The following is a 27,501-nucleotide window of genomic DNA, read 5'->3' on the forward strand; positions in this document are numbered from 1 at the left end:
AATTATTTTTTTACCATCTCTAATAGCTAACATTATTTGTGTGGCATAAATTTTGATTAGATATTATTTTTCTAAGTTTTGACTGATCCAAAAATAATATTTATATCAATTAAGGATATATTTGACTGGAGCATGATGAAAATAAAAAAAATAATTATGTTATTCTTAAACTCATTCATCGAAATCAATTTTCTATTTTATTGAAATACTCATCAAACATAATAAAAAATAAATAAAAACAAGAGACCGCCCCCTAAAGATCTAAATATATGAATTCATGAGAAGTGTCACTACAATGTTCCTCCACAGAGAAGAGAATATATATTGTTGGACATAGTTAAATAAGGTCATGAGCTTATACTCACATCAATGACACGACATGATAAATCCTTCATCATCACAATTATAAAAGCAGGATGAGCGGCTTCATAACGTCCACAGCGTACCATCATTCGCGGCCGTTGATGTCGCGTCCGTTACCCTGAGGCCGCAGCCCCTCCTCGTCTCGTCAAGTGCTCCGTTCCCGGCTGACGACGCGTGCACGTGATGCCCGCCTCTCTCCCTGGATCACGCCGGACAAGTGTCGCAGCGGCCGCTCCAGTTGCAGACCACCACGCAATATATCACCGCCACCACCCTCCTCCTCCTCGATCACCACCCAGAGTGAGCTGGTAGAGAGAGGGGGAGAACTAACAACATTTAATGGCGACGCCATCTGAGTCCCATGTCGCATTGGATAGACGGGTTAAGGATCACGCCAATAAGACTCTGTTGCAGAGCAATGCCCTTTACCAGGTTCATCTCTTTCGTAGACTCCAGGAAACTTCTCTCTCTCTCTCTCTCTCTCTCTCTCTCTCTCTCTCTATATATATATATATATATATATATATATGTATGTGTGTGTGTGTTTGATCTTGCATGATGTGTGGTACAGTATATACTGGAGACCAGCGTGTACCCTCGTGAGCACGAGGCCATGAAGGAGCTCCGCCACATTACGGCCAAACACCCCTGGTAAGCTCCTCCGGCCTCAATCCAATGTGCCTTCGTTCCCTCTTCTGATAGCCTCGCATCGAGCAGGAATGGCATGGCAGTAGCTGCAGATGAGGCGCAGTTCCTGAACATGATGCTGAAGCTGATGAACGCCAAGAGAACATTAGAGATCGGCGTGTTCACCGGCTACTCCCTGCTCGCCACCGCTCTCGCCCTACCTGAGGATGGCCAGGTACGTGCGTAGATCACCCACCGCTCGCGCAGAAATCTCTGGGATGAAGCTAGCTTGCACTCTTTTGTAGATATTGGCCATCGATCCGAATCGGAAGAACTATGAACTGGGACTCCCCGTGATCGAGAAGGCAGGGGTGGCTCACAAGATCGACTTCCGTGAGAGCCAGGCTCTACCCGTCCTGGATGAACTGATGCAGGAGGTAAGAGAAAGATCGATGAACTCGGCCATGTAGGGTACACGGATTCATACTCGGTTGGTGCATCGGTGGTGCAGGAGAAGTACAGGGGATGGTTCGACTTTGTGTTTGTGGATGCAGACAAGGAGAACTATATGAACTACCACAAGAGGGTGGTGGAGCTGGTGAGGGTGGGCGGCGTCATCGGCTACGACAACACACTGTGGAGCGGCACCGTGGCGGTGGAGCCGGAGTACCCTGTTTTAGATTACGTCATGGAGATGAAGGACAAGTTCCTGGAGCTGAACCGGCACCTCGCCGCCGACCCACGCATCGAGATCTGCCAGCTCTCCATCTCCGACGGCCTCACGCTCTGCCGCCGTATTAGCTGATCGCCACCCGCGAGCTCTCGTGTTCGGATCCCTCGACCGCCGGTGCAGGGGACAAAGACAAAGAAATAAAGCTGAAATGGAGGGCGACTGAATTCGAGTGATCGTTGAGTTCTTCCTTGGAATTATATCCTTAATATAGATTTCAATTGTCATGACATTCGTACGCAAATAATCTAATCTCGTCTATTCCCAATGAAACATCAACAGGTTGGAATGAGAAAAGGGTTGATGGATTGGGATAGTAAGAATGTTGATCTTGAAAACGATTCTCCATTTAACAAGGAAGACAAATTCAACATTTGTGAAGTGTTTTTCGCTCATTTTTTAATTTCAAAAACACCGAAACTCCATTACATACAAAACACTTTAACCCAAGAAAATAGATGAGAAAAAAAAATACATGTAAATCTTACTCATAAATTATTTATAATTCTTATATTAGTAGCTATAAGGATATATTCGAAATTAGTTAGAAAGGTTGTAATAATATATATATATATATTTGGAGAAATCATCCTAAGATTTTACTCTCATTTTTAATGAATTATATGGCATCTTAGAAAACAAATAACATAAAAATAATTGATAAAGAAAACATGTGAATATTCGACCTTTTGCCACCACAGTCAAACCGAAGCCATTGACAGCTACAAAGCTACCATATTTTTATCCACCCAACAAGGAAGACTCTCTCTCTCTCTCTCTCTCTCTCTCTCTCTCTCTCAATTCTTGAGTGGCCAAATGTTTCGGCCAATACAAAACGCGACAAACCCAAGTCCATGACTACCGGCCGGCAACGCTGTTCCATCCATTTAAAGCCCCTCCCTGTCCTCGTGCGATGCCTCCGAGGCAGCACTCTCCGATAGATCTCTTCACAAACCTCCACACAACCAAAGCAAGAACATAATAGAGAAGGAAGCCAAGTAGCAGCAGGAAGAGAGCTCAAGCTTGTCTCGGTGCAGTGTCCAAAGGTACACACACCTTCATCATCACCATGAATTGCCAAAGCATCCGGATTCTTAGCCAGTTTATTTATACATAGATTAAGTTTCTCAAAAATAAGCATAAAGAGGCCGATCCAATTCTCGATTATTTGATCTATTCGATGCTTTAAAGGGTTGATTATGATGTACAGAAAGAAGGAAATTTAGCTTCTTAGGAGGCAACCTTTTTTGTCAGTTCCAACTCCTTATAGTTTGAGAGACAAACACATCTATTTTCTTGTATTATGAAGGACAAACTCGAACACTAGCAGAGAGAGTCTTCTACAAGTCTTGGGATTATTTTAAGTATAAATTTACATTTTATTTGCCCTCTTTTTGGTGATCCTTCTCTTCAACTTTACATGCAGAATAGAAGTGATCATTTGATGGTGGAATATACATCATGACAACAAAAGGTTACTGACTTGACCTTTCTTCATGTCAAGCTCCTAAATCAACATTTTGTTTATCAGATGAACTTATATGTGGAAACAGCAGGCATATGGATTCTTATAGGTTCCTTACTTGGGGTTGTGATTCTAATACTAATCACATCATGGCATTTGCTAAAAGGAAGAAGACATCAATCTGATGATACCCCTGTGAAAGATGAGGGTATGCATATATGCTTCTCCCGTAGTACTTACATCGGCTATTTCATGTCTTCAAACCATGAAAATGATCCTTGTACATTACATCAGTAGGCTTTGCAGCTCCCAAGGCATTAGCATTCAAAGATTTTGGCTGTAGAAAGATGTCAGTCAAGGAGATCTATGCTGCCACAAATAACTTGAGTGCTCTAAATTTTATCGGTCAGGGTATAGCCGGTAAGCATTCATACAATGTTGTGAGTTCATGCGATGTTGATTTCTGATTGGTTTTCTACTTGCCAGGAAAGGTGTACAAAGGTGTGCTTCCAGATGGATGTCATGTTGCCATCAAGCATATCAAGGATGGCTATGCAGAGACATTTATGAGAGAGGTCACCAGCCTGTCTCATATCAGGCATCCAAACCTTGTTGCTTTGCACGGCTATTGCGAAGAAGAAGACGAGTGCTTCCTCGTGTATGAGCTGTGCACAAATGGAAATCTGTCGGAGTGGCTCTTCGGTATTGTGTTCTTGAATAGGCTTTTCTTCTCTTCTTCTTCTTCTTTCTTGAGACGCTGACCACGATCGACAATGCGACAGGAAAGGATAAAACCCTGTCATGGACTCAGAGGCTGGAGATCGCGATTGGCAGTGCTTGTGGCCTTTGGTTTCTGCACACATATCCTGAAGGCTGCATCGTTCATCGTGACGTGAAGGTTGGCTGCATCTTTCTCCTGACTGTTCTTTCTAGGCCACATTAATCGACAGAATTATCTGACGTCAAACATGCAGCCGACGAACATACTCCTTGGTGCTGACTTGGAAGCAAAGCTATCAGATTTCGGTCTCTCCAAAGTAGTAGATGTTGGTGAGTCACACGTGAGCTCGGAGGTGAGAGGAACCTTCGGCTACGTCGACCCAGAATACCGTCAGAACCACCGAGTCAACGCCGCAGGAGATGTGTACAGCTTCGGCATCGTCCTCCTGCAACTCCTCTCAGGGAAAAGAGTCGTCAACCTGAACGTAATGAGAAGGCCGACGTCGTCGAGTAGAATGGTCAGCTCTACCGTCTCTCCACCCTCCATAGATGTAGTACTCTACAGCTGACGAAAAAGCTTCCCACCGCAGCCCAAGATTCTAACACGAGGTGAAGAGCTATCCGACTTCGCTGATCCGCGACTGAGAGGAGAGTACTCCGTCGAAGCTTTTGAGCTCAGCCTCAAGCTGGCTCTCTCCTGCGTCGCGCACAAGCAGCAGCGTCCGTCCATGGAACAGGTCGTCGCGAGCTTAGAGACGGCACTGCAAATCTCCACCACCACCGAGTCATACAGTCTCAGTATCTACTGATTGATGTCTCGTACTTCTGTGCATGCTTAATCCACAGTCATTGTAATCTGAATTCAAACACTCAAACGAAGAGCTATCAGAACCTTATCCGAGCTGAGCTAATTGACACAAACAGCTCCAACGATGAATCCAAAGAAGAAAGTCGTATCTACCTATCAAACTTCCTCAGTGTTATCCACTGATACATATTAATCTATCCGTGAATGTTGTTGACCTTGAAACTAGAGGCATTTGTAGACCCAGTAGTTGGTTCCACGTGAAGCTTCCGAGAAGGGTGGTGGTGGACATCAATCGATGCCTCCGGCGACAATTAATCCCTTCTTCTCCTGCCAATTCAAAGTTGCAGACTGAATCCGAAAGCACTATCAGGTTGATCTAATCATCGATGCCGTCCACTGTATCTCCGGTCAACATGATCATAAACGCGTTATTCTGGTTCCATTATTGCTCTTGTCATATTTCGAGATGCTGCAATGGTTGGAAGCGACTCAGGAAGAAAGAGGGAAGCGATCGCGAGGTGGGACGCCGGTCGCTTTGCGTGACAGCGGTGGATGAGATTTCATGGCGTATGCTTTTGGATCATTCACATGCGTGACCTCAAGTCACGGATCACAATGCCACGATGCCACGCTCCGATTAGGAGATCCACCGAAGACTCGACGACAGAGAACCTGACGCGACGATGCGAGGGATATTTTAGGTGCATTATGTTTCTATTTCTTTCGATTCATCATACAAGCCCGTTCATCCGAAACACAAAGTGGTGGGGTCCCACGAGGATCTGCTAGGGGTCCCACTCGGATCCACGGGTATCTGCTGCGGGTCCCGCTTTCCGGCCCAAAAAGTGAAGAAGAACATATATTTCTCTTTTGTTTATGCATATGTGCTGTAGTGTAACAACAACAACACATATGAGATGTGAGAGCAAAACGAACGATCAAAGATTTGACTTAACAGATAAATAGAATTTAACTCGATAGAATCTAACTATGGTTTGAGGAGCAGCACTCAGCATTTTGCGTGGATACGCTTCGGAGTTTCCCATAGATATATGTGAAGTTAGATTTCATGGTATGTTCCCTCGTCTCCATGATAATAACTCGGTCCCTCTTGTCTAAGATGAGAACCAAAGCTTCTGTCGATCCTTCTTCCGCGCGGTGGAGGAACAGCGGAGGCCACCCTGCGTAGTAGACGACAAGGGGCAAGAAAAAACGAAAAGGCTGTATCGAAGGTTGGACTCGTGAGAGAGGTACGTATCCCGACTGAGTCCCACCAGCAAATCTACTGCCCGCTACTGCTTCTTGTTGGCCTCGTCATCTCCAACATGCACCGAGAGGGACACCGCCAAGTCGCCTTCCACCATCTTCCTCATCTCCTCTCTCTCTCTCTCATTGTCTACCGTGGATTCATCAGTTACATCATACATCCCTCGTGCTCACTCCTTTGAGAGACAGAAATCTTCGTGACTTAATTTTCCCAGCTTTCATTAATATATATATATATATATCAACTTTAGAAGGAATTCAGTACATTGAGCTTTAGATTTGACAGCCTTTCACCATCTCCATCGTCTGCAACATATATATATATACACTAATATTTTACTGACTATTTTCAGCTTCAGAAATCTTGATCTTTCCAGCTTATAATAATAATAATAATAATTATTATTATTATTATTATATACATGAATTTGGCATTGATATTTTGCAACCTTTCCACGACTGCAGGATGCTTAAATATATACCACTCTAGGATGAATTCCATGACAGTATCATGAACTCCATGACCGTAGCATGAAGTGAGAGGGAAGGTGGTGGTGGTGACGAGTAGGGAGAGAGAGAGGGGGGGGGGGGCGGGGGGGCGCGGCGGTGGGAGGAGGAGGAGGGAAGCGAGGGATGCCGAGGTGAGAGGACAGGCTTATCCAGACTTGATGCCAGCGAGGTGGAGGCCGCGTGGTCGGGCAGCGGCGTCCAGTCGCAGTCACCCTCAATAAATCTTCTCATTTTCCTCTGCAACAGAGAACAAGGACGCGAGAGAGAGAGAGAGAGAGAGAGAGAGACAGACGAGAGAAGCGTGTGATCACAGCTGTCTTGAATCGTAAAAAGGACTTCCTCGACGTCGGAGAAAAGTCATGCTGAGGCATCAGATTTGGTTGACAAAAATTGACCTCCGTTTGTCTCAGATCACATCATATATATATATATATATATATATATATATACGTCGATTGTGACAAATAATAACGTAGGCAGAAATAAACATCTCTAAATTTGCATATGAACCAAACATACAAAGAAAACCAATCCATTTCATTTTCATCTTCAATCCAATCCAATGATAACTTACATTATTTCTAAGACAACAATAGTACCACATAAAATTAATGTAATAGTATTCCACATAATTCCAATTGACCCAATCCAATCCAATCCAATTCAATCCATCCAAGCAGGGTTGCCCACAACTTGATGGTCTTAACAAGACTAAGAAACTCAATGTATTTATTTATATAACCTCATCTTCTATTGTCCTCTCCAATTGATGCTCATTTTGTGTCCTTGTAAATCTTCCAACTCTTTTGTCAACTTAGTTTTTGTACATGAATCATGGATCCCCTCATCTTCCAATTTGTAGCATTGTTTATGCTATTCATGCTTTTTAATTCTTGGATTAACAAATTATGGTGGGGATTTTATATGCTTTCCTTAACTTTGAAACTTGTGGTCAATCTCTCCAAAACACATATATTCTAAGAAATATAAGAAATTGCACACATTCCTATCTAATTTTGTTAATTGATCTTTTTTGATACTTGATATGATATGATGCTGAGGCACAAACACCTCTATTATATATTTGTTGAGCTTTCTAGAATATATATTTTTTTCTTTCTATTTTTGTAATTTAAATTATTCGTTAAATATTATTATTATTTTTTTTAAAAAAAAATTTAGTAGAGTTTTACAATTTTTATTATATCATTTTATTTTTGTTGCTAAAGTTATTCAATTTAATTCATTGTATTAATTCTTAATGCACTGAATCGGACCAAAAGAAAAAAGATTGCAAAGGAAGGGAGGAAAAATAAATGATGGATAATATAAATATTTTAAAAAGTAGGGATAAACGAAACGTTTCCTAACAAAAAGCCAAAAAATATTAATTATATATATATATATATATATATAATATCGAGTACTATAAAAATAAGAAAGGCTGCATTAATTGCCTTCCAATTCCATTTCCTTCCTTTCTTGCCGAACGTTTCCTTCATCCCACCTCTCTCGCTCTCTCGCCCGCATCGCCCAACACCGCCACACAAACCCCCCCGCCCCCCCTCCGTCTCCGAGCGCTCTTCGACCTGACCGACAAGGCTCGCTCATTTCTCCCCGACCGCCATCGATCGCCGCGCTCCGAGGTACGTAGCCGCGCACTCCGTCCTTCCGTTGCTCGGCTTCGATGTCTGCGTCTTTGAGTTGCTCGGTGGTCTCTTTCTTGATGGATTGTGTTGTCGTTGTCTAGCTGTCGGCCGCGTTCTGGCTTCCTTGAAGTTTCTTGGAGTGTGGATGTAGTGAAAAGATCTGTGGTTTTGAAGGTTGTGCTCGCGAAGGGGAGGAGTGTGAAGTTCTTTTGGTGGGTCGTTTTCTTTTGGTTTGCATCTTCTTGAATCCGCGGAAAGTGTGTGTGTGGAGATGGGTTCGTCGCAACCAAGAGAATAATCCGAGGAGACGAGGAATTTTGTTTTCTATTTTTTTTCCTATAAAAATCTTTAATTTGCATACGTAATTTGTGATTGTTTTGGATTTCTTGCTGTGTCTATGGAAAGATGAGGTGGCCCGAAGAGGATAAGGACGTCATTACTGAAGTCGACTCTGTTTCCTGTTTCTTTTATGACCCTTCTCTTTAAAGTACAATCTACCATGAACATAGTTTTCTGTTAGATAAATCTAAATTAAATGTATGCATTTAAATCTCAATGAAAATTATCTTCGTTAGAGGACAAAATTTCGTTTTCTCTTCTCAACCTGTTAGAAAAGCTGTTACTAATGATGTAATGATCTCAAAAGACATGTCCTTTCAGGCACGATCTGTGTCATTCTATTTTCTGGTTTTAATTGATCATGAACTTGGATATTTATAATAAACCACCAATGCCATTTGTGAAATATATTAACAAAGAGAAGCTGATATGGTGCACTTGGTTATCTGGTCTTTCACAGCTTCTTCATCATCAAGTTGGAGGGTGATGAACAGAACTGGAGCTTATGATAAGTTGTACGCCTTTAGTTTCATGTGTCATGATCTCCTATGATTCTAGGGTACTTGAGGAAGTCCAGGCTGATGAATGTTTATAACAGTACACAATACAGATTTCTGTATGTGTTTGATGGATGATTTTACTATTTTCCTTTGTTTTCTTCTGTTTTGGGTGTTGGGCTTTTGTCAGTGGTAATTGGCCTGTGCATCAGATTTGAGAGCAATCAGGACCAATAATTCTGCATTTTTCCTTGAACTGAAGGATCTGTTTTTTTTTTTTTTTCTCATTACAGAGTTAGGTTTGTGCATATGAGGATCGTGAGAATCTGATGTTATGTAAATTACAGACTGGTTTGAATTTTGTAAAATTATGTAATTATCAAAATTTCTTATGCTTGATGTAATTATCAAAATTATGTACATATATTCTTTTGGATTGTAATGAGATCTAACAATAAGCAATTAAATACGATTTTTTGCCCATCAAAGCAAGTTCGATATGATGTTTCAGTTTTGCTTACAATGAGTTTTCTGATTTGAATATCATTTTTCTTTCACTTCATCCTCCATTCTATTAATCTTGAAATATATTTTACTCCAAAGTGTTGATGTACGTTAATCTGTTTGTCTGATATATATATCTTAAAACTCTGCATTCTTTCTTGTGTAAATTTTCATGGTTCTAGTAAAGATCTAATAATCTGCAAAACAAGTTTTAATCTGACAATTGTTTTATAAACACTTAAGATCTCTATTATGTAGTAGCTTGTACATGATATTATTATTGAGTGCAAGTACCTATCTTGTAGCTGACAATAAGTTGTCGAGTATTGTTGGATTTTCTGGAATAGCCATGGCTTCATCTGAAGGATATCTAGCTAATTCCATAAATCTGGATCATGTTGAGTCTCGTTTGATTTGGGAGTGTGCATTATTTTCCTTTGTAGCTTTTCTTAAGTTACTAGCTTTTTATTATTGTTCTTATGTGTTATCAAGTTATTCTGTCCATAGTGTCACTGAAGATACTTGGTGTTTGTTCTAGAGCAGAGGTAAAGTAATTATGATTTTATTATGAAAGCATAAATGGAAGGCCGAAGAATACATCATAGCTCAAGTAGTTACAATTAAACTTGAATAAAATCACACACAATAAACATTCCATAGTTGAATATTGGTTTTTTTTTCTTCTGAGGTACTCCTTGTCAGTGTATGTTTATTGTGGTTGTTTCATGTGATCATACATCTAATGCAATCTTCCATATCATTGATAAATATGACCACGGTGACTGGTTTATGACCCTTAGGTTGTTGATGAAAACAATCATGCAATAGGTAAGCACTGGGATCTCTAGGAATCCAATGTGATACTTAATTCAGTTGTTAATTATGGAAGTTTTCATTCGTGACTTTAATAAAACATTTTAGTAGTCATAATTTTGCTTCTCTGTATGTAACGTGACTTATTTGTGCATGCACAATGCTGAAGCTTTTATTCAATAAAATGTTATGAAGAACAAGGATCAATGAGCATGTATTGGTTTCATTGACATTATTATTGATGCTTAGTAAATGCATGGTTAAATCTCGATTGGGTACCAATATTGGACCGACCATATTGGATGGTGGTACAATCTGTCTTGTCTGGTATTGTTGAAAAGAATTTAATAAAAAATAAATAACAGAATGTACTAAACTTAGTGTACCATTACCAGTTGTTTGTTGGATTGTCTAATACAGGATGGTATATATTGGTCCTACTGATATTTAAAAATCATGAATAGAGAGTCTATTTCTCTTTTGGCTGCACGATTTTAGTAATTCTGTTTACTGTTCTCTTATATGTCCAGTCTGTTTGCTCTTACAGGTTTAGTCTGGGAGCGCATACAATCAAACTCTACAAAAATTTGAGGTAGTAAATTGTCAATTGGAACTGGGGGCTTCTTGCGCCAGTCTTATTGACTAAAGAACCAGAAAACCTCGAGTGATATGTTGTCAAAATCATGTGCCAATCTTTTAGAATTGGGATCTGACAATACAATGGACTTCAGTACTTCTGTTAAATCACTTCCCAGAGTGATGACAAACCCAGGAATAATAAATGACTTAGATGAAGGAACCAGCACTAATGAAGATTCATGTTCTTCTAAATTATCATCTCAGGATCGCAAAATAATAGTAGCAGACTTTCTTCCGCTAAACTCTATGAAGGATCAAGCAACTGGACAATGGTGCTTCACATGGGATCAGGACTCACTTCTGCTACAACTGAAAGATGGATTTTCTTCTGATACTGAAGTCATATACGTAGGATGTCTGGATGCTGATATAGATATTAGTGAGCAAGAAGAAGTTTCTCAAAAGCTTATGGAAGAATACAAATGCATGCCAACATTCCTCTCACCTGAACTCTTTCAGATGTACTACCATGGGTTCTGCAAGCAGCAATTATGGCCTCTTTTCCATTATATGCTTCCTATCTGCCTTCATAAGGGTGATCTCTTTGACCGATCTCTTTTTCAAGCCTACATTTCAGCAAATAAAAAATTTGCAGAGAAGGTTATGGAGGTAATTAATTCAGATGATGACTATGTGTGGATCCATGATTATTATCTGATGCTTCTTCCAACATTCTTAAGAAAACGACTGAATCAAGTCAAGATTGGTTTCTTTCTCCACAGCCCATTTCCCTCATCAGAAATATACCGGACATTACCGGTCAGAGAGGAAATACTCAAATCATTGCTTAATGCTGATTTAATTGGCTTCCAGACATATGATTATGCACGTCACTTCTTGTCTTGTTGTAGTAGGATGTTAGGACTGCATTATGAATCCAAACGTGGTTATATTGGACTTGAATATTATGGTCGCACAGTGAGCATCAAGATTCTCTCTGTTGGTATACATATGGGCCGGCTTCAATCGGTACTGAATCATCCTGCTACAGCTTCAAAAGTTCAAGAAATTGAGAAAAATTTCAAGGGGAAGAAATTGCTACTTGGTGTGGATGACATGGATTTATTTAAAGGCATTAGCTTAAAATTGCTAGCTTTTGAGCTTTTGTTGGAAAGACATCCAACTCTAAGAGAAAAAATTATCCTTGTGCAGATTGTAAATCCCACAAGAAGCATGGGAAAAGACGTGAAGGAAGCAATAGAAGACACACTGTTAATAGCTGAAAGGATTAATAATTCCTATGGTACTCCAAGCTATGAGCCGGTGGTGCTTATTGACAAGCCTATACCTTTTCATGAAAAAATTGCTTTCTATGTGGCAGCAGAATGTTGCATTGTAAATGCTGTTAGGGATGGCATGAACTTGGTTCCCTATGAGTACGTAGTTTGCAGGCAGGGAACTGAGGAGATGGACAAATCTAGGGGTTTTCACGTTGGCTCTACACACACAAGCACACTTATTGTATCTGAGTTTGTTGGTTGCTCTCCATCACTTAGTGGAGCCTTTAGGGTCAATCCTTGGAGCATTGAGGATGTGTCTGATGCTCTATATCGATCAATTAATTCAGGAGAGACGGAGAGACAAATGCGACATGAAAAACATTATCGTTATGTCAGCACCCATGATGTAGCTCACTGGGCTCGCAGCTTTTCTCAGGATTTGAAGAGAGCATGCAAAGACCATTACAGTTGGAGGTGCTGGGCTCTTGGATTTGGCCTAAATTTCCGTGTCCTATACCTTTCACCCAATTTTAGGAAATTAATGTTAAATCATCTTTTTTCTTCCTACAAGAATACTCATAGAAGGGCTATATTTCTGGACTATGATGGCACCATTATGCCTGAAGCATCTGTTACCAAGACCCCAAGACAAGAAACATTATCTATCCTGGATAGCCTGTCCACCGATCCAAATAACACGGTGTTCATTGTCAGTGGAAGAGGCAGGGCATCTCTTGGTGAGTGGTTTACCTCATGTGAAAGCCTGGGAATTGCTGCTGAACATGGCTATTTCATTAGGTACATCTTAGATAAGTTCATGCTTCCAAATTTTGCAATTTATGCTGTTGTCTCATTTCCTTGATTTGCTTCTATTATTTTCCTTAGGTGGAGAAAGGATGCTGCGTGGGAGTCCAGTTCGCTTCTTGTTGACTTAGACTGGATGAAGATAGCAGAACCAGTTATGCAGTTATATACTGAGACCACAGATGGTTCATACATAGAACTAAAGGAGAGTGCAATTGTATGGCATTATCAGTATGCAGATCACGACTATGGTTCCTGCCAAGCGACAGAATTGCTGGATCATCTTGAGAGTGTTCTGACCAATGAACCAGTGGTGGTCAAGAGGGGTCAGCATATTGTGGAAGTAAAGCCTCAGGTACATACTTTTGTTGCGGAAGATATGTTGGTCCTATTTCTTGGGTACTTTCTTATTGCTCTTCCAGGAATTAACAATATGTTTCTGCGCAGGGAATTGGTAAGGGGCTGGTTGTGGAGAATCTTATTGGGACTCTGAACAAGTGTGGGAAGCCACTAGACTTTGTGTTGTGCATCGGGGATGATCGATCTGATGAAGACATGTTTGAAAGTATCAACAGTATAGCTTCAAGTAATCTATTTCCTTTGGTCCCCGAAGTCTTTGCATGTACAGTTGGTCAAAAGCCAAGCATGGCCAAATATTATGTTGAGGATACCGATGAAGTCATAAGGCTATTACAAGGAATTGCTTCAGTTTCAAATCAAGAGCATAGGGTTACATACAATCAGGTTCCCATAGAAAGGTCAAGTTGAGGTTGTTTCTCTTTTTACCAGGCTTTTTGTCCGGTTTCTGTTTAGTAGAATCTGTGCATTCTGATGGTCTCTGTTTGCTGACAAGATTTAGGCCTTCTTCCTTGCCATCCTCCAGATTGAATGACTTTAAATGCTTCATGCACCTAAGGCAATTTTTCTAACCAATTCACAAAATATTATCGTATTTATTGAAGGCTTGGATGCTGTCGCCATTGTTTTGTACAGATTGTGGTGTGTTCTAAAGATTGATATAGCCATCTGTGTATATAGTCATCTCAAAACTTAAATGAGATATGGTAATAACTTCCATTCATCTCGATATGTGTTTATTTGATTTTATTTCTACTGTTGTAGTGATGTTGCTTTGTTGTGGATGTTTCGGTTCAACTGGAACTGAAAGGAAGACTTTGGAGTAAGTTCATTGAAAGAGAGATGAAATGGATTAGCAGAAAGAGAAAATATGTATGTGGAGGTTTTTTGTTCCATTTTCTATTCAAAGGGATTTAAAAGGGCATTTTTTGTTCCATTAAGTGACTTCCCTAGCAACATTGGTTTGAAATCTTAGAAGGCTTGCCATCTATGCTGATCATTTGAAACATAAGGTTGGAAATATCTTGATAGGAGAGAGATTGATGGGGAAACAGATCTCTCTGTGCAGGCACCAAGAGAGATACTAACAAGAAACCAAAAGTTGACTGTCATTTTCTTGGACCCCCTCTTCAATCATATCCAGAATCTCATGATTTAACATGGACTAATTGATGAACCAATAATGCACAAGTGGATCTAATTCAGTTAGCTCATAATTAATTCATGTTCCCCTTGGGATTAAGATTTGCAGAGTTGAAAACAAAACAATGGTGCAGTTGTCGACTGATCGATCGAAACGACTATCGATCTTCTCAACAACAAGCCATAATATCCCAAACATGCTTATGAGATCGAACTAAATTTTATGTCGGCTGATCGGGACTTAAAGCTTACGAAAAGCAAACAAGTGACCTATCAAGCTTATAATTGAAGCTTAACATTCGTCCATTGCAAATATTAATCAAGCAATTCTTTTTCTCATGGCTGGATGCTGAAGACAGCCTCACCTGTGCAAGTTCTACAGATTGAAGTCACAAAAATGCAGAGCTGCAACACTTAAGTGTTTCTCAATTCCATTTGTTGAGAGACAACATTGTCAGGGAATATACCCCAAGGATCCAAGGATGTGAGCCCCATAGTGACAGGAATGTTAGCTGTAATGTTTTAGATCATGGCAACTCAGCTCATGATGGTGCAATGACTGTGCCATATGCACATCTCTTTTGTTCATGTAATCCTTGTACATTGGTTTAAGTTGAATTAAAGTTCCATACATATTTTTATTTTTGTATCCAAATATAAATACCCTCAGACCTTTCATTTTATCTCCATACCTTTGGATCCATAAATTTATTGGATATGAATATATATATGATTTTGCAACTAATAATGTGCATCCAATATGGATCCTCAACCTCATTCCTCATGCACACAACCAACATCTGAACCACCAAAAAGTCAAAATTTCTCCAACACCACATCTGAACCATCAAAAAGTTGGGAGACAAAAATCACAGAATTAATATGGCATTTATTTATAGCATTGATATCTTTGTTAAGCAAAGGATGCTGTAAAAACCTGCCTGCTAAGTGTAATTTTTCTTTCTGCACACAGTGTAGAGGGAAAGAGGAATCACATGCAGTTGTAAGAAAGGTAGGAAAAGAAGGTGGAAGAAAGGAATGTGTCCACAGGGAAACAAGCAGCAAAGAATGGAGAGAATAGCACTGAGTGTGTGAACCCCACACCACATCACACCCATCACCTTGAAACCAGTGAACAGTATGGTGACCAAGAAAAAGAGAGAGAGAGAGAGAGAAAGGTGGAGCTCCATATTACTACTATTCTTTCTCCCCTGCAATTAAGGATTGAGAGAATTGTATTGTGATCAAAATGGTGGCTTAGAATCAACTTTCATTTTGGCTTTTTTTTCCTGCAAAAAATGTGAGGCAATTGCCACTTGAAGACTGCTGATTTTGGTGTTCAAAGAATCTAAGTGTGGCCTAAAAGGCCTCATTAGATGCTGAACAGCAAACAGTAAAAGAGGCAGCATGTGATGCCTCTTTTACTGCTCTTCACTCTCTTCACACTCACATAGCTATTTGTCTCTCTCTCTCTCTCTGCTTTGCTTTACTTTGCCTCACATATTAAACTTGAAGAAGAAGAAAGGGAGCAAAAGGTGAAGGGTTTGATGAGCTTCTTCTTCTTCTTCTTCTTCTTCTTCTTCTTTCTTCTTCTTGAGGAGCCAAACAAGAACTGGCTTCAGCTGAGCTGCTCCCATTCTGTACTGTGAGGTGCATCTGCCTTGCTTTCTTGTGTCTTCTCTGGATCAGTAGACCTTTAAGACAACTGAGGCATGATGAACAAGGAGACGAGAGTGTTGGGAATGCTCATTCTTGTACTGATCTTGCTGGGTGGGTGCAGCTCTGCTTCAGCCTCTTCACCTGCAAGTGGGTGTTCTGCTCTTTCTTGGCCTTTCTATGCCGCATCACCAGCTCATTCTCTTGTTGTTTTGGTCTAGTAGAGATTGTTGGTGTGGCCGTCTCCAATGCTGCCTCTAATGCTGCCTCCTCTCTGCTGAAGAGGTTGTGGTCTCTGAAATCTACCACAAAGACTGGTATACTCCATTCGACCTTGGCTCCTCTTGTTTCCCTCAGCATGTTGCTGACCTGATTCCACCCGCATTTCCTGCAGCCGTCTCCGGCCACCGCCCACTGATGAAATTTGAGAGCGGGTACACTGTCGAGACGGTGTTCGACGGAAGTAAGCTCGGGATCGAGCCCCACTCGGTTGAGGTGACGCAGAGTGGGGAGCTGCTGCTTCTGGATTCGGTCAACAGTAATTTGTACCGGATCTCGTTGCCATTGTCTAGATGTGAGCTGATCTCTTTGCCTGATTTCTTATGGGGGCTGATATGGTTCCTTAGTGGTCCTTTGCACTTATATTGAGCAGCAATTTTCTTAACGATCGAAATAGTTTTGCCATGAGGAAGATTTTTGTGTGTTTCTCTTGAGATGCTGAGTGAACTGTAAGATGGTGAATGCATCCAACTATCTGAGGCTGTTCTTTCTGTATTTGTTAAAATGCTCAAGTGAATTGCGTGTTATTGTGTGTATCTAATTTGTTGTTTAGCGCATTAAATGACCCATGCTACTTGAAACTCCGACCTTTTGTTCTAATTCTAGCTACTCTTGTTCTTAGGTCTGCATTCTTGTATGAATTTTTCGAATGTGCATCAGTTTTTTGTTTTCATTGTGTTTAATTCTTGGAACATTCTTTGGAATTGTGTGTCAAAACAAAAGCTATTTTTTTTCTTAAATTTCATGGTAATATTTGTCTTGAAACCTTTGTTCCATCCCAAGAGCTTACAGAATCTAGTTGACTTCAGATGGTGAAAGAACTTAAATTCTGTTTGTTTACCAGATTGCGTATCCATCTGTCGAGTTTGTAAGCCAATCATAGTCGTGCATTATGTTGATAAATGCAGATAGCAGACCTAAGCTTATTGCTGGTTCTCCAGAAGGGTATGTTGGTCATGTAGATGGAAGGCCACGTGAAGCGAGAATGAACCATCCGAAGGGCTTTACAGTCGACGGAAGGGGTAATATATATGTCGCAGACACAATGAACATGGCCATCAGGAAAATTAGTGACACAGGTAAGAGAGAAGGCATAAAGTCCAATCAACAGATGCATCATAGCTCATTGCAGATTTTGCTACGAAATTTTTTTGTTCACAAACAATACATATTTTGCACATTGGAAGCTAGAAATGTGTTGATATTGATAAATGATACTACTTCTGACTTCATGCCGCAGTGAGCTGTTTGATAAATGGAGTCAGATTATTATCCGTTAATAGAAAACATAGTTGATAAGTCCTTTTTTGAAATTTTGGTGCTCTTGATATAGTTCCTTTCAAGGACGAACCTTGGTACAACGGTAAGATCACTCCTTTATGAGCTAGGAAATTAGAATTCAAGTTACAGAAATAGCCTTCTCAAATTAGAATTCATTTGAGGTAAAATTGTATGCTTATTTAGTTACTTCAGAAAAGATGCACTTTATTGGAACAGGAATATATTTATAGTTTCCCATTATTATGAATCAACCGTAAATAGCTGCATCAAGAGGTCCCATTGTCATGGATGAGTCCTTGTAGCAGGCTCTATGGAGGAGTCACCAACTTAATATTTTGCTTGAGGTATATGTATTTGTGTAGGGGCGACGACGACGATTGCTGGGGGAAAGGGGAGTAGAGGAGGGCATGCAGATGGGCCAAGTGAAGATGCAAAGTTTTCGATGGATTTTGAAGTAGTTTACATTGCTAGTAGCTGCTCTCTTCTAGTTGTAGACAGGGGAAACTCTGCAATCAGGGAGATCCATCTTAACTTTGATGATTGTGCACACCAATATGAAACTGGTCTCCCTCTTGGTATGAACTTTGACTTTTTTTGGTTCTACTTTCTGTTGAACATACAACAGTACCGATTTCTTAAAGTCAATTACATGAAGTTCTTGTTAAATGGCTCAGACATTTTTTGGAATATGTTCTAATGCTTGTTGGATCTGCCAATACAGGAATAGCAGTGCTACTTGCTGCTGGTTTCTTTGGTTACATGCTGGCTTTACTCCAAAGGAGGGTGGGAGTAATGGTCTCAACCAAAACTGTGAGTAGTCTTTGCTTGGCCTTATAGCAAATTATTCTCCATCATTTCTACATGTTCAATCTATTCATATCAATGCTGCCTTTGTGGAAATTGATATAAACCCTCTCACCCCACTTAAGATATAACTGCAATATGTATATATGTGTATACATATGTATGCACATATGTTAAAGCAAATTAAAGCAATTATATTAAATTAATCGAAATGAGATGAATAAAAAGAAACTTCTGAGGTACTAATGAAATGCTTATTGGATCCAACCATTTCTAGAACCTTCTGTTTACCAAAAGTGAAAAAATTTTGTACAGGAATCTGTAACCCCTACAAAAGCAAGCATGCCTCCACATCAGATACCAGTTAAACCATCTATAAGACCCCCACTTATCCCTGCCAGAGATGAAGCAGAGAACACAGATGAAGGACTCTTCAGCTCAATTGGCAAGCTTTTATCAGGAACATGGTCATCAACAGCAGCAATCTTTGGTGCAGTGTTCCCAGTCTTCAGAAAGAAGCCAAAAGCTGTACAATATCAGCAGCAGCAGAGAGTGAATGCTTGGCCTGTGCCAGAGAGCTTTGTCATCCCCGATGATGAGATACCGCCACCACTGGAGACGAGAGCTCCCACACCTCACAAGACTTACGCATTCATGTCAAAGGAGCCAGAAAAGATCCACCACATCAGACATGCACCACCTTATTTTTCCGGGTGGGGCACAGAAGCACAGCAGCAGCAGCAACAACAGGTACATCAACGGCAGCACCTTCGACAGCACAGGCAGTACTCGTCGGGCCCTCAGACTTACTACGAGCAGAGCTGTGAAACAACCAATGAGATCGTGTTTGGAGCAGTTCAGGAGTCGGATAGCAAGCGGAGGTCAGTGGAGATCAAAGCTTTGAATTATGGGGATCCAATCTACGAGCAGTATGGCATGCGCAACCGAAGTAGTTACAGTGGTTATGGCAACTACTAGATGGCCACTGCAATTGTTTCTTGTCCTTCTCTTCCATGGAAAATTTTCTGTCAGTTCATATGTGGTCTCTTTCCTCTTTCACATGTCTATAAAATGGGGGAAGAACCAAGAAACTGTGGAATGACTTGTTGAAACTTGTAAGAAGCTTCCTCCTTAGTTTTGTAAGAGAAATCCAAATGGTTCTGTAAATTTGTAGTTCCAATGCTCTTTGTGATCCTGTGTTTTTATTTCCTTCAGCTGTCTTGGGTGCAGTCTAATTGGTAATTGAATTGTGTTTGCCATCTGATGAAGACACTTTGACTAGGTGAGCAAAAATTTGGTCTGTCCAAGACTTTGAAATGCTGAGTTAAAACCTCCATGTCAAAATGGTATCATGTGATCAGGGTTCCAAGAATGTTTCACTCTTAAAGAACCAGTTTTAGCTTTTCCTAAAGATCAAACAGTATCTTTGAGAAGATTTTGGCCTTCACCAATGCAGATTAGCCTGCAAAAGAAGCACTTTATAGTAAGTGGTCATAGGATTGAAACTTGACCCATGAGGTTACTAACACAAATAAGATCTTCCTTGTACAGGAGAAGAAACACCCCATTGATAATTTTTCTGGACTCAAATCTAAACAGCAGTAGAAGAGAGAGATGTGCACAACCTTGTAGAAGAATGAAGCCTCTGTCTACATAGCAGCATCATCAAAACATGTGCCCTTGCCCACAGTACCAGTAAAACTTCCATCTTCTCATCTTCTGCTGTCATCAAATGGAAGAGACACAGTTGTGAACTTTTTCCCCATAAGATGAAAGGTCAGAGGATAACAAATGGCCCTTCTGTTTATTGGGCAGCCTCATCATCAGTAAAAACCAGAGTGGGATGGATTGTTATCTGTACAGTTCTAAGCATAAGTAGCCCCTCTTTAGGAACTGTATGTCAATAGTTTGCCAAATACCAAATAAATCATTATGGTCAGGTCCTTGTTACTATCTGATTCCTTGGTGCATAGTGGTGATCAGACAATGGCCTATTACTTATATGGAGTCTTGCATTCTACTTCACTGGCAGCATCTCCATCTATATTGGATAGCAAGAATCCAGTCTGCTAAGCAGATGGAAGCCAGTTCAGCAGTTGGTGGCTGACCTGAGATTATACAATGAAACAGCTCTTGATCGACAAAAGATCATAACAACATAAGCCACTGGGTTTAGAGAAATCATACTATTTAGCTTTAGAAAGACTGTCAAAGAATTTTTAACAGAAACATCAATAAACAGTAGCTTAAATCAAGATCTCAATTCTGGAACTGGCAGCGACTTTGACGAGAGACACAGAGCTTTCAGCTCATTACAAGGAAAGCAAATGCTGCAACATTGTGAGAATAAGCATTTCAAGAATGGAGCAAAGAAAAGAAGACCAGATAATAAATCTGCTACTCTCCTTAAAATAGCTACTTTGATCTCAAAAAAATGCCTCACAAGTCCTAAGTGACAGTTTCATCTTGATTACACTACATTATTCATATACAGCCCAATACATTATAGTTCTGAGGCCAATCTAACTTAAGCTTCACATGTGTATCAGCAATTCCAAAGAAAAAGTGCACCCTATGGCATTTGGGGTGAATCAATGCAGACAATCTCATCCAAGCAATTAAAGCATGTTAATGTCATGACTTAACTGTTGATCATTCAGGTTGCAGAGGAGCAAAGTTATCATAATGTCAAAGCTCACCGTATAATATTATGCTCATAAGACATCTTAAGAAGGTTGTTCACACTGGTGATCTACAGATTAAAATTAAGCCGATAGGTGAACAAGTTTCATTCTTTCTACATATTTCTGCATGTGTGCAACAAGTGATTGAAGGTTTAGTGATTCCAAGATGGCTTCTCAAACTTGCTATTCCTAGATTTCCTTTACATGGAAGAGAATCACTCGGTCATCTTGGAACTATCCATAATTTTCTATTTGTCCTCTCTTTTTTCTCTAGTTCATGGTAAGGAAAGTTGAAGATTCTTTAAAGAGAGCAAAGTAGCTTTAACAAAAAAGGATAGGATCAAACTGAGAAAAGAGAAAAATAATTCAAACTCAAGTAGCAAAGACCTCTCAGAAATGGTAGCATAAAGCCAAAATAGCACCAGTTACTTTCAATCCTACAGCTTCCTGAAGTGGCAAATGTGAGTGGTTCAAGTACATGTGTTCGAAGTCTATCTTCTACGAGTCTTATTACCAGAACTATGTTTGCTGGTCCTCCAATCTGCTTTAGTCATTTATCCGAATTTTCCGCATGCTGAAGCATACATTATAGACTAGTCACATAGAAGATATATAAAGTTGCATCTAAGCATGATAAATAAGTCCTGTATTGGTGCATGGATCTCTAATTTCTTGATCTCTCTAGTCCTTCCTACTCATGTTCTCCATTCTTTAATTCTTTATATAACTCATTCTATCTCCTGCTATTGAAATATTATAACTATAGACATAAGGGTGTTAATAAAGCCCTTTTCTATGTAGTTTGATCATTTTGACCGACAACTGACATCCACAAGCTCCATCATTTGGTTCACTATTTCAAGTTAACAGATATTGTATTTCATACAGTATGTCGGGTCGTGCCAATGAAATCACGGATGAGAATTGCATTTTTGGCAATGACTTACTATCTTCAATCGATACAATCTATTGAAGCTTCAAATATGGAGTTTCATAAGCAAACTCCATATTCCTTTTTGTTCATTACGATTTCTCATGGAGGTTCAACTACGAGTTATCGTCAAAACCAGTGCAAAAAAGATTCTTGAGACTACAAGGATGATTGCATTTCTTTTCTTTTTCCAATATGACTTACTCTCCAGACAATAAATAACAGAAGTAACAGAGAAGTTCAATTTCCATATAATTTCATATATAAGTCAAGCTTCTAGTCATGCTACAATATATTAAGATTCAAAGTCTTCCATTAACCACAGAAGATTACAGAAAATGCCTTTGTCCGACATGTTTTTGTCTGCTACCGAAAGAATTTTCTCAAAAAGATGAAGCAGAAAACAAGAGAAAGCAGAGACCATGCTACAGACCACAAGCAATTTATTCAATAATGAATCTACTAATACTAGAATAGCTTGTACTAACCATTTCATTTCCAGCTCAAATAGATGTATTTGATCCTTTCCACATTGCAGAGATCCTTTGAAAAAAAATGGTCTACTTTAGTGCTTTAACAGAGGAGGATCGAATTGAAACTACATGACCGACGATACAACCGCCCCAATATTGTCCAAACTCGAACTGTGTCTTGTGACAGGAAGTCACTAACAAGCTTTTATGGATTCTCATTCTATGGAAGAGAAACAGCACAAAATATAATAGTTTTCATGTTTGGACACTGTGTTGTTGCAAGTAATGCAACTAACCTAATTGTCTATATTAATCCAATTGCGAGAACATGGTTTTGATATACTTGGCAGAATCTTATCTAGACTTTATAATCTCTGCTTATTTTTTGGAATGAACAAAATAAAATGCAACTTCAAAAAAGAATTCGAAGTTCATTCTTTGGAACCTAAAAAAATCATAAGCTTTTGTATGAAGTGGATATTTCAAGGAGAAGGATGCATACATTCTCCACAGACGACAGTCTGGATCAATGATCTGCCAACAGGTCCTTCCAAGAATTGAACACCACAAGAACCACAAGTGTTGAACATTATCTGATCCCACTAATATCTTTTGTTCATCAACCATCAACAGAAAACTCTTCCTCTTGACTTCAGAAGACCAAATTGTGGTAAAATGGGAATAATACTTGTAATGTTATAGAAAATTTTCAAGCATCACCAACTCTTACCGTCTTCCATGGCGAGTTTGTATCCAAAGCAGAAGTATCTGAAGACATGGAGACCTTTCCCTTCTTATTAGACCATAGCCAGACTTTTGACACTGAGAAGCTTTCGTGCCTGCTTCCAATACTTAGTCTTTCGCCCTCCACAGCCTCATTTCCTGGAGAATTACCTCTTGCATCAGTTCCTCTGATTCCTCTTCCATCTCCATTCCTCAGAGCAGAACAGCCCTTGAGAGCCACTTGCAATTGGGCATCAGCAACCACATACTGATAAGAGCCCATGGAGAAGCACCTCCTTGCAGTCAAGCTACTGCTGCTGGTCTCCCCTTCCTCTCTTCTCACACTGCCAATGGCGATGCTATTGTCCTCATTACAGTCACCACCAACGTTTCCATTGCCCAGGTTCCTGAACTTGCCAAGCCTCACATGGAACACTCTCCTCCTGTCGGCCGCAATCTCGTCCCCTTCGTCCGCCGCCGCCACCGCCGCCGCTCTCTCCGCAGGAGAAGCTTCTCCCTCGTCAGTCGAGTCCCCGAGATAGAAGAACACCGGGTCCTCGACAGCCATGCCCTGTAGGAAGAGCGACCCCCGGCAGAGCGGACAGGTGGAGTTGGAGAGCAGCCACGTGTCGATGCAGCTGAGGTGGAAGGCGTGGCCGCAGACGGGCAGCAGCCGGAGCTCGTCCTCCCCGTCGAACTCGCACAAGCAGACGGCGCAGTCGAGCGGCTCCTTAGAGCCGACCACGTCCTTGTACAGGAAGACGGGCAGGGCGTCGATGAGGGCCTGGTCGACGCCGGAGTCGTGGAGATGGAACAGCTGCTGGAGCGCGTCGGAGCCCGACAGCTCCGGGGCGGAGCGGGATGAGGAGGGGCGAGGGTGGCGCTTCCTGATGAAGCATCTGAGGATAAAGTGCAAGAGACCGGAGATGAAGAGTAGGACCGCGAGGACGACAACGATGAAGAGGACTGCAGGGCTCATCCTGCTGCTCGGAGAAGACTCTGATGGAACGGAGTCACTCTGAAATTTGTTGAGGAGATGAGTGGTGAGGGGAGACACCACCTCCATGACTGCTCCGAGAGCGAAGACGAGGAACTCTGGGCGACTGCCACTGCATGGCAACCATCTCCTACCTTACATGACCACCAAACGCAACTCATTGCAGGAACTAGAATTCTTGGCTCTCGGGACAGAGAACCCAAGCAGGTGAGGAAGAATCTAGGACTAAGATACAGCATATCTTGACATCAATGGAATTGCCACCTACAACAGATGGCAACCAAGCTCACTCTGATCACAACACACACAGCAAGAGGATACAGATGGCAACAGGAGAGGGTGCAAACATGTTCTCGTTCTTTTCAGGACAGCTCCAGTTGTGGTGGATGTGAAGAGGTCGGCTGTGGGGATTGACATGTGTTCTTGACAGCTTCTTTAGGTGCATTGCACACACAAAATACAACTCAATTTCCATCTGAAACAGTAGCTTGTTACTGTAGATTTCTTGCTTGTGGAGAAAACATGTTTTTGGTTTCTACAACACCTTAAGAAAACTGTTTATGTTTGCTATTATCTAACAATAACCAAGTTGTTTAGTAGTGGATAAAATAAAGGAATAATCTTTTACCTGCAAAATTATGTAGAAAAAGTCATTTAAAATCATTTGACCTATTCTTTTTTGGTCTGTACGAAACCCTAAATAATATGTAATCATGTTGTTGCATTTATATTTTGGTTTAGCAACATCATAAAAAACAAAAACAAACCATGACTAATCCTCAATCAATCCATATCCCCATGCACTATGGCTCTCTCAAAGCCCAATATGAGGCCCATTTCCATCATATGGGCCTGGGAGAACTATGTTAACAATACCCTCTCTCTCTCTCTCTCTCCTCTCTCTCTCTCTCTCATATCCAAACCTTAATCCTAATGGGAGACCAAAATGCTGGTATCATTACTAGGGCAAATTAGAGCCAAGAATAAGAGATGCTTCCTATTAGATTTTTCAAAGTAACATACAAGAAATGTTAGATGTTATTATCCCCACAAAGAACTCTTCATTAGGCCATGACATGACTTAACATACCATGAGTTGAGAGATGGAGTCAATAAGCATGTTTTAGTGTTAGATTTCAACCTATATGTACAGACTTTAATCCTTTCGACTCCGAAAATAATAATAATAATATACGATAAATGAAAGAAATATGCCTCACCTAAATCGAGTGTTGTAAAGGGAAAGAGAGAGCTAGCTAACATTGACAACGTCTGCTGAACGAGAGAACCCAAGCTTTATAGCTCGTAGTCGAGGGTTAATGGACTGGCAACGTTGAAGGCGACAAAAGCTATAGCAACCATGTCAATAATGCCAAGTCGTCGTGCATGCAAAAAATGATGTGACGTTTGATGGGAGAAGTCGACCATCTCACTAGCAATCCAATTAAGTCGTGCCTATGAACTCGCTAACATTGCACGTGCCTTGATATTATCACATATCTGCCAATCCATGGTTGATAAAGGTGAAGAATAAGAAGAAGAGTACGGCTCTCAGGATGATGTAATTTGGATTGTAGAAAACGAAAGTAATCATCAAAGCTTAGCACGTAGCTGATTGATGTTGGAGTTTAGCTTGCGTAGCACCGAAGTGGTAGCTGTTTTAGGGCCCATTAGAGGGAAGGAGACATGGCCAACTTTGTCGAGAAGATGGTGTATGGGAGAGTGAACTAGAGAGAGGAGAGAGCTGGTTGTCCATGGCAAAGCACGGTCCATCGCAGAGAGGGAGAGGGAGAGAGCAGTGATGGACTTGGCTTTTTCTTGCTTAGCTGTTGTCTAGGGTTAGAACGGGACGGGGCGCACATGGAAGCACATGAATTCTTTCTCTCTCCATGAGACCCATCCCGTTTCTGATACTGATAAGAGGGAGAAGGGGGCCATGCTAACTCCGAAACCCCACCTCCCACATGCACACAGCTCACTGTGCCCACCCACTTCTCTCTCTCTCTCTCTCTCTCTGAGGCTGCCTTCTTCCCAAAGAAACCTAGGAAACCAAGGGTGTAGAGTACTGTTGATTCATGCCCATTTGGCTCTTTGCGTCCTCAAGTATCTCATTCCAATACAGTTCGCCACTGCAGCAATCGCCCAGTTTGCACTCATCTGCTGTCTGGATGTCCTTCTGATAGTTTCTCAGGTTTGAGAACTCAGTCTAAGCACTGTTAGGATCTTTATGCATCGTCAACATTTCTACCAGAGACTAAAAGAGGAGAGAGAGAGAGAGAGAGAGACCAAGAAATTCTTGCCAACTAAACCCTAGAATCCAATGCGAAAGAATGTTTGGAGTCAAACTGAAATCAGCTTTGTCAAACGAGAAGTCTAAATGTAGCAGCAAAATTCTTCACTGGCAGCAAGAATTAGTTTTTAATTTAATGTTCATGAAAGAATCTGAAGCAGGATTAGATGATGATGATGATGAGGAGGAGGAGAGTAAGATAAGCTGGTTGGAGAACCACAAAACAATTATGAGCTTGTGATCCATGCTCTCATTTGCCAGTCGCAGCTTAAACATGAACATGCAGGATATGTATCTGCAGCTGTAGGCCAAGATATAATTGATGCTCCCCTCCCCTTGAATGAGTGGCTCCCACCACCTACATGTCGTATACACCCCACAACATGTGGAGACACGTGTGCACCATTATGCTTCCACCTGCTCAATATATTTCTACATTTATATATACATATAAATGATTGCCATCACAATCTTTCAACTCTTCCGATATAGTCTGCATTGTAGCGAGCATTATTTAGCAACAGAACATGTTGTCAAACTATGTAGAATCAATATCTATCGTCAGTCACACTGTGGTTTTAGTATTGTATTCTTTTACTGCAAACATAAATACGTGGAGTTGCAAGGGTTCGGACGGTTTGCTGCAGTCATAAAGATCATGAATCCCATCCCCTCTGTTGCAGGCTAATAATGGAGGCGTTAGGTATGACAGCTGCTTACAACCGGAACGTCAAAGAAGACATGCATGCATGCATGCAGGCAGGCAAGCTTTCAAGGGCGGTCCGCTGGACTCCAGCGCCGTGTACCGTCAATTTTCGTGCAAACCCATTAACGTGGAGTGGCGGTCCATTGGAGATCCTACGGCCGTGAGTACGGGTCCCCACGTGCGAGCGAGCCTTCGAGGACTACGAGGACTCACGTTGTTGTGC

General features: G+C 40.9%; 5 protein-coding genes across 16 annotated transcripts; 4 read left to right on the top strand and 1 right to left on the bottom strand.

Annotated features, from left to right (window-relative positions):
* Positions 1 to 435: 435 nt before the first annotated feature.
* LOC103995203 (caffeoyl-CoA O-methyltransferase-like) lies at positions 436 to 1,993 on the top strand. Its single transcript, XM_018830131.2, has 5 exons — positions 436 to 795; positions 935 to 1,014; positions 1,081 to 1,225; positions 1,296 to 1,427; positions 1,502 to 1,993. The coding sequence occupies exons 1-5, from the start codon at positions 703 to 705 to the stop codon at positions 1,793 to 1,795; spliced, it is 744 nt and encodes a 247-aa protein (XP_018685676.2). The 5' UTR covers positions 436 to 702; the 3' UTR covers positions 1,796 to 1,993.
* Positions 1,994 to 3,251: 1,258 nt separating this feature from the next.
* Positions 3,252 to 4,716, top strand: LOC135680368 (putative serine/threonine-protein kinase). Its single transcript, XM_065194250.1, has 6 exons — positions 3,252 to 3,393; positions 3,492 to 3,605; positions 3,672 to 3,887; positions 3,968 to 4,083; positions 4,160 to 4,423; positions 4,496 to 4,716. The coding sequence occupies exons 1-6, from the start codon at positions 3,252 to 3,254 to the stop codon at positions 4,712 to 4,714; spliced, it is 1,071 nt and encodes a 356-aa protein (XP_065050322.1). The 3' UTR covers positions 4,715 to 4,716.
* Positions 4,717 to 8,014: 3,298 nt separating this feature from the next.
* Positions 8,015 to 14,035, top strand: LOC135588126 (probable alpha,alpha-trehalose-phosphate synthase [UDP-forming] 9). Of its 2 annotated transcripts, XM_065080095.1 has the most exons (4): positions 8,015 to 8,135; positions 10,839 to 12,948; positions 13,036 to 13,309; positions 13,402 to 14,035. In XM_065080095.1, exons 2-4 carry the CDS (start codon positions 10,961 to 10,963, stop codon positions 13,720 to 13,722), a joined length of 2,583 nt encoding a protein of 860 aa, XP_064936167.1. In that variant the 5' UTR covers positions 8,015 to 8,135; positions 10,839 to 10,960; the 3' UTR covers positions 13,723 to 14,035. The 2 variants fall into 2 exon arrangements, with proteins under 2 accessions (XP_064936167.1, XP_064936168.1); XM_065080096.1 differs by lacking the exon at positions 8,015 to 8,135 and having other exon boundaries at positions 8,933 to 12,948.
* A 1,902-nt stretch (positions 14,036 to 15,937) lies between these two features.
* LOC103995201 (uncharacterized) lies at positions 15,938 to 19,688 on the top strand. 3 transcript variants are annotated; one of them, XM_009415737.3, is made up of 7 exons: positions 15,938 to 16,260; positions 16,332 to 16,427; positions 16,505 to 16,684; positions 17,298 to 17,468; positions 18,033 to 18,245; positions 18,392 to 18,480; positions 18,790 to 19,688. In XM_009415737.3, exons 1-7 carry the CDS (start codon positions 16,167 to 16,169, stop codon positions 19,450 to 19,452), a joined length of 1,506 nt encoding a protein of 501 aa, XP_009414012.2. In that variant the 5' UTR covers positions 15,938 to 16,166; the 3' UTR covers positions 19,453 to 19,688. The 3 variants fall into 3 exon arrangements, with proteins under 3 accessions (XP_009414012.2, XP_009414013.2, XP_064936169.1); XM_009415738.3 differs by having other exon boundaries at positions 15,939 to 16,260; positions 16,335 to 16,427; XM_065080097.1 differs by having other exon boundaries at positions 15,939 to 16,224; positions 16,335 to 16,427.
* On the bottom strand, positions 18,687 to 24,664 carry LOC135586229 (RING-H2 finger protein ATL47-like). Of its 9 annotated transcripts, none has more exons than XM_065080103.1 (5): positions 23,293 to 24,663; positions 23,065 to 23,207; positions 22,578 to 22,632; positions 20,100 to 20,193; positions 18,687 to 19,936 (listed from the first exon to the last, which is right to left on the bottom strand). In XM_065080103.1, the coding sequence occupies exons 1-3, from the start codon at positions 24,349 to 24,351 to the stop codon at positions 22,593 to 22,595; spliced, it is 1,242 nt and encodes a 413-aa protein (XP_064936175.1). In that variant the 5' UTR covers positions 24,352 to 24,663; the 3' UTR covers positions 18,687 to 19,936; positions 20,100 to 20,193; positions 22,578 to 22,592. The 9 variants fall into 9 exon arrangements, with proteins under 9 accessions (XP_064936175.1, XP_064936174.1, XP_064936173.1 ...); XM_065080102.1 differs by having other exon boundaries at positions 20,100 to 20,196; XM_065080101.1 differs by having other exon boundaries at positions 20,100 to 20,582.
* Between the last annotated feature and the right edge of the window lie 2,837 nt (positions 24,665 to 27,501).

This window comes from Musa acuminata, chromosome BXJ1-8 (assembly GCF_036884655.1).
Source record: "Musa acuminata AAA Group cultivar baxijiao chromosome BXJ1-8, Cavendish_Baxijiao_AAA, whole genome shotgun sequence".
NCBI classification, from domain to species: domain Eukaryota; kingdom Viridiplantae; phylum Streptophyta; class Magnoliopsida; order Zingiberales; family Musaceae; genus Musa; species Musa acuminata.